General features: G+C 40.6%; 2 protein-coding genes across 2 annotated transcripts in view; one reads left to right on the top strand and one right to left on the bottom strand.

Annotated features, from left to right (window-relative positions):
- ec (ubiquitin specific peptidase echinus) overlaps window positions 1-6,782 on the top strand; it is a 63,519-nt gene that overhangs the window by 7,092 nt on the left and 49,645 nt on the right. The window lies entirely within an intron of this gene.
- Window positions 1,262-2,550, bottom strand: LOC108623590 (uncharacterized). The gene is made up of 3 exons (XM_018022185.2): window positions 1,776-2,550; window positions 1,399-1,592; window positions 1,262-1,332 (listed from the first exon to the last, which is right to left on the bottom strand). Exons 1-3 carry the CDS (start codon window positions 2,446-2,448, stop codon window positions 1,279-1,281), a joined length of 921 nt encoding a protein of 306 aa, XP_017877674.1. The 5' UTR covers window positions 2,449-2,550; the 3' UTR covers window positions 1,262-1,278.

Genomic DNA, 6,782 nt, shown 5'->3' with positions numbered 1-6,782 from the left:
CGGTTTGGGAGTTATTGGCAAAAAACGAAAATTTCGCGAAATCTGAAGGGGTACCCCTTGGAAAAATCTCGGAAAAATCGAAAAATTTTTTTTGTTGTTTATTATTAGCAATGTTCTTCCGACGTCTGATTTCTTTTTTAAAAATGCATTTCTAAAGTGCATAAACTTTTGGGATTGAATGTATAGCCAATACATCCTTAAGGATGGGTGCCTGTAAAGCTTTTTTCCATGCCGCGCTGCTGCAGATGTAACGTGCTTTACGAAGTCCTAAAGCTTTATCGAACGTGTAAAATGATTATGCGATCCAATGTTCTTGTCAAATGGACTCAACGGTTATGAAATTTTATCAAACGCTTATACCAGATCTGAATTTTAGTCAGGTAAAAAGAAAATGACGAACTCATTATAAGATAAAGATAAAAAAACACGTATCAAACTTGGAGAGCTCAGTCTACTCTCTCCCTGCTTTCAAGCTGTAGCTTTTAGTGACTCATTCCGTATCTAATCCGACGGGTCACGCCTCCGTAGTAAAGAAAAAATGAAGCGGAACAACGTAGACTTTCCGGAGTAAACGTGTAAGTTCCTACGTGAGGCTATATAGCAAACGTGTCGAACAATCGAACCGGGACGGTCGTATGTACTTACGTGTGTTCGAATCGGGCGCGGATATTTTTTCCGGATGACGGGAGAGAGTCTGGCAGATACAAAGCGCGACCGAATAAACACGCGTAGTTTGCCCGCACGTACCGGCTTCGAGAACTTATGCACTCGCGACAGACGTGCCCGAAGAAAAGCGAATTTGCATACAGAGAGCGCAGTGAATTCACGACTTTGCGACATGCAGCTTCCCTTCTCTCTATCGTGAATTTCGTAACGCAATAGGCAGATGTTCGATACGATCGTTTTATCAGCAATTTGATCGCACGATTAAACGAATCGTCGTAGAGAAATGCAGTTTAATATTGTCTTAATATTTATTTTGCGACGCTGAATCATGGATTCTGAAACGAGTTTCGATCAGCAATAAATCGATTTCGATGCATGTTTACGAATAACAGCACGCTTGGTATGCACTTGCTCTTGATACAAAGTCTGTCTTTCATCCTTGAGAGCAGCACTTCGAACTTTTGCGTAATTCATACAGTATGTACCATAAATAAAATTTTTGTTATGCCACGAGGCCAACTGAGAATTTCTAAATAATACAGACGTTTCACTGTGAATAATTTATTTGAAACATAAGAATTTAATAAAATATCAGCACACGTAATGAGCATGTTAAACAATTACCACAGTGAGTTCTTCAGACCTCTTGCATTTGCTCTTGAGAATCTGAAATCAAGAAAGCAATCATAATTATTATTCTTCTCTTTGTTACATCGGCGCTTCGGATCGAACCTGAATAACTTCCTGAAACTCGTTCGATAACGCGATATAAATGAGAGAGAAAACAGTTGGGTACGTCTTGGCTATGAAATAGAGCAGCTCTCGCTTCTTCGCTGTACAGCAGGATGCCTTCGGTTCTATGAAATTGATCGCTCTAGCTAGTCGATATGGCGTTCGAACCGCGAGGAAAGCGATTGCAATGATTACTGAAAATATTACATTGAAATAATGCACGTGCGTTGACTAGTCCAGCTAAAATTCATACGTCTTTATTTATTTTCAATAAAACACACTGGCTATATGCAAGTTGATTTCTGTATCTAATCAATTGTTCATATACAAAAATTATGATGTATATTCATCTGAGGAGCCTAAACCAATTTACTCACTGAGCATAATGTAATGCCTCACTTCTTTCCACCTCCATTCTCCCTCGATGGACTTCAATATGAACAATTCATAAATGATTAAGGCATCCAGCGCGAGAGATATGATGACTGGCATGGCGATGAACATGATCGTGTTCCACACGTAAATGTCGGCCATGTCTCCTTCGAAGAAATCGTATATGTGTAGCCCGATAGCCAGCGATATGATGGTGGCAGACCAAACGAGCACGATACCTTTCATAGCGGTGAAATTCTTCAGTAGTGCCTGCGCGCAGGGTACCTGCTCCTGGAACATCCTTATGTACTGCATGAATTTGATGAGAGCAATCGTCACCACTGAGACATCGAAACTGATCATGCAAACGTAATCCATGTTCAGTTTCATATCGACACCGAAGAACCAGCGGATCGTCTCTTCCAAAGGCTCGATCAGAATCACCATGTTCGAGAAAGCCAGGCTGATAATGAACATGTTCATAGGTGTTCTCGAACAGGATCTCGAAACGATTACTATCAGGATCAAAAAATTTAAACTCGCGCCTAGGACCAGTAGAATTAAATTGATCACTCTCGCGTCGGAAAGGGGAATGTTGGAAACGATCGTGTTGATTTTCGTGGGACCCATCCTCGGTGGAGTCGTGGGCATCACTGGAAACGAAATTTCCATCTCCATGCTCGTTGAATATTTATCCACGGTTGCAATACCTCGACTCGTTGTTTTCGTTAACACTTCGGCCGGGAAATAATCTGCACGACTCGGTTCGGAACATTTTATGGCGCGTTGACAGAAGCAGGAATAATACTGAGTAACAGGGTGAATAGTAATTCGAAGTCTGAATGTTCTATAACTCGTGCTCACGCCCTCTCCCATTTGGGAATTTTGCATACCGACACAGTGGGTGTACCCAGTGGTCGACACGCGATATTTTCATTTTATTAAGTGCTTCCTCCGGCTACTACACTGTTCATATGTATATATACGATTTTAATACTAGATTGTTTCAAGATCGAGTCTTTTACATTTTATTATAATTCCACACAGAAGCAATTTTTATCTGCTCAAAGCGATAACCAAATGTATCAAAAGATCAAAGGAGCATTGAATCTCCCTGCTGCATCTCCTATTCATCAAGCAGAGTACGCCTGGAGGGAACCCTTGACCCTGAGGCGAATCAACTTGACGAAAATAGTTCTGCGCGAATAAATCATCGGACGTGTTTATTCGTCGCTGGGAAGAAGACAGAGAAATGCAGTCCTCCGCATAATGCGAAGAAGCGGTAGAAAGAAAAAAAGAGTTGATCCCTCCTGAGGCTGTGCTGGCAAATGGCCCGGCGAGATATCGGTCACTACGTATGCCAGCACTTGGCCCTGATGGATTTATCGTCGAATTTGTACTCGCGACACTCGCCGCCGGCTTCGTTTCCACGAAAGTAGAACGTTCCGAGTCTCTCTCACCCATTGTGCGTTCACAATGAACGCGTTTTCGCAGTGAAAACGGAATTCGCGCGATACCATGTGACCAGAACTTCTAGTTTCCCGATGCGTGAAACCATGCGTCGCCGATTGAACCATTTGTATAAAATATTCTGTGATTTCAGAATAAACTTAACTTGGCAATATTTTTCTGATAGATATTTGCAAGCCTCGATTAATAAAAATCATCAGATTTCATTTGATCTAAGAATTTTAATTCCTGCTTTTTTCTGAACTAAAATTCATGATTTTCCAAAGTCGGTGTTTCTTTATTTTTGTCTGCCTCGAAGCAACAGATTACAGGATTCAGCTATTTCGCAAATTACAAAACTCGTGTTGGCCTCTTGATCCTTGGCCAGGTGTGTGGTTCAGTTTTACGGGTTCCTCGTACGTTCTTTTTTTTTTGCTGGAAGATCGGGTTAGGAGCCGAATAAGTGCAGGGCCAGGGCCACAACCGGTTCGCTGGTTGCTTGGCCCTCACGTCGTTACGACGTAACTCAGGCGACCCTGAGGAGCCTCCAGGATACGATAATCGGAGCCTGTGTAGGTATTATCATCACGGCATTCCTGCGCATTATCGTTCTCTCGAGGCCGAGGACGCGAGACTCGCAATAAGTTCCCCTCGCCGTTTCATTTAATAAATTAAGTTTATTTCATCCAATTTCAAAATGTTTGTCTCTTTCATTTTATACAAAAGACACGACAGTCTCATTATTTTTCGATTATAAATCTCCCCAAGTATTTTAATATCTACAGAGTTTTTGATATTTCATATATTTTCGTTTGCTACGCATTGTTCGCGTTTTCAAACGACAAAGCCAACTGTTTACTCGCCTGTCTGTAATTTCCAAAGCATGCGTACGCATAGCTCACGCTTATATTAATTGCGAACGGTTAATTCCTCACTGAAATACAAGCGGTAATAAAATTTCGCCATGTTCCAATGGTAAACGAGACCGTTCCCGGAGGAATGCTAGGCGCGAGTGTAAAACGCGAGCACACACACACGATACCTGCAACGGCAAAAGGAGGATCGATCGCGGACCGCAGACCTCGTGCTGCTGCGGCTGACTTTTGGTCCTATCTTGTCGGAAAGAAGCTCGTTGATATTTTACGCGTGACCGGTTCCACGGGATTTTCCACCGCAAATCGCGACCAACATTCGATACGCGGCTAGGTGCAGGTGCGTCCAGCCCTGAAAAAGTTCGCGCGAGCTCGAAAACGCTTGTAACTTACGTGATTCCACGAGCAATAAGAAAAAATTTATTTCAGGAATCCGGTTCGCACAGTACCCTCGCTGTATTTTTAATTAAATACTCCGAATTACTCCGGAATATTAAAATAATAAATAAATTTGAAAAATATATCAATGGAAGAAATGTAATTTAATTAGAAATTTCTTTTTCTTTTAATCAACTTTCGACATTATATATTTTTCAATACATGCATCCTTTATATTCCTTTATTAACTTCTTTCTTTATTTCTTTATATTTATTTATATTATCTCACATTTTTTTTATAAATCAAAACTACGAAGCAACAAGCATAATTGATTATTATTAGTGTCTGAAGTTCTCGGTCCTCTGAGAATTATGTTTGTTACGAGTGATTCATCATCTGTCACTTAGAACAAATTGTTTCGGCTTCCTCGGCATAGGAACGCTTTTTAATCGCGCCTCCTAATGGAACTAGCGATACCAGACCGGAACGTGATGAATGCTCGAAAACTTTTTAGCTTACCAAACCACTCTGTGCGTCATTGGCGTGGAAACTTTCACCGGGCCATATAAGTGGAAAATCCTTAAATCCCCGGGCGAAAAACGGAGCCCTGGAATTACCGTGTCGATCAACCCTCTCGAGAAGAATCGAAATCCTACTTGACGCTTCCAAAGCCTCCCTAATCGTGCACGTTCAATGCACCTAGTTACCCGGTTACATGCATCTTTTGGTGGTTTCTACTATTCCGTTGTCTGCCTCATTTTTTACATCAATTTATCTTTATCAAACATGATATTGGTTTCCATTTTTCTGTAATTTTACGATCTGCGGAATATTTGAAGAGTGCGTATAGAGAAATTAATTTAACAAATTTAGGGAAGTGTGCTTCATTTTTCATATTTATTTATCGTTATCAAATATATTGATTTTCATTTCCCTGCGTATTTACAATTTCTGATGTATTTGAGGAGTGGGTATGAATTCAGTAAATTAATAAAGTGTACTTCATTTTCCACGTAAATTTATCCTTATCGAACATGGTATCGGTTTTTATTTTCCTATATTTTTATAATCCGCGAAGTATTCAGGCGATTGAGAAATGAGTTCAGTGTTTAAACAACCGAAGTAAGAGATGCTCTCTATTTCTGGCATAATAGTTCCTCTACTTCTCGGAGCATAGAAATATCTTCTAAAATCTGAAGCCTCCGTCCAAGAAGCTTGTTCATCCGTTATCTCGTCAAAGGAGTAAATTTTTTATCCGACGATCCTCGAACGAGGATCACTGCCAAGTTTCTTGCGTCCTCGTGTAATTGTTAACGCTCGCGCCAAGGTGGCTGCGGTTCGCGAGACCCGCGAAAGAAGAGGGAATTCCATCCGCGGCGCTTTGCGGGAGCCGCATTGCGGCGCGCGATGATGCTGACGCGTATAAATCCGTCGCAACTACGTGTATGCAAGTGCTCGCAAAACGTGCACCTCCGCCAGGAGACACGGTTTTTCGTTTAATTTTCGCCGCGCGCTCGTCCACTTCGTTATGCGATAAGGATCCGTACAGCCACTGTGTGTTTTAAGTTTCAGTACAGAATTTATGCATAGAGGTACACACGACGAGTCACAAGTGCAGTTAATATTACAACGATTTTTATCGATAATAAATCTCGAGACTGCAGCATTGTGTTTGCTGGACATAATTGATGTTATAATAGATGCACTTCAAATGTTTCTCATGTATAGACAATGTAATAAAATGACGTTCTTCGAGTGCTCGAGAATGTCGCACTAATTTTAAGATACGTCGTCTTCCTCCTGACGTGATAGTTTTGGTATGCCAGATAATTATAAGAGTAACTATAGACGCATGACGTACTTGAGTGCTTTGAGATAAGTTGTCAAAAAAAATGTTGTCTTCTTTAAAAATGTTTGTTAAGAATGTATTGGCTAATAATAAATAGCTACGTGCTAAAAAGTATAGAAGGAAATATTCAATTAATTATTGACGCTAGCGGAAAGCTTTTTATACAGAAATTATAAGCCCTGACGTCCTCAACAAGAAAGATTCTATGAATTTTTCATCTAACTAGAGTATTTAACGAGTTACATATGATTATTTGGCATTTTATTGATGTCGACAAAATCCGACCATCCCAGTGTCGAAACGGCGAACTTTTGGAAAAAAATTTCGTTTTTCCTCAATAACTCCTAAACCGTTGGACCTACGGGAAAATTGCATCAGATCTTTCTTGTAGAGGACGACGAGATCTACAATTTCCATGTAAAAATATTTCGCTAGCATCAATATTTAACGAGTTATTGACGAA

Source organism: Ceratina calcarata, unplaced genomic scaffold, assembly GCF_001652005.2.
Source record: "Ceratina calcarata isolate Rehan_Ccalc_2016 unplaced genomic scaffold, ASM165200v1 scaffold115.2, whole genome shotgun sequence".
NCBI lineage: Eukaryota > Metazoa > Arthropoda > Insecta > Hymenoptera > Apidae > Ceratina > Ceratina calcarata.
The sequence above is the reverse complement of the archived record's forward strand: the minus strand, read 5'-3'. Positions and strand labels throughout refer to the sequence as shown.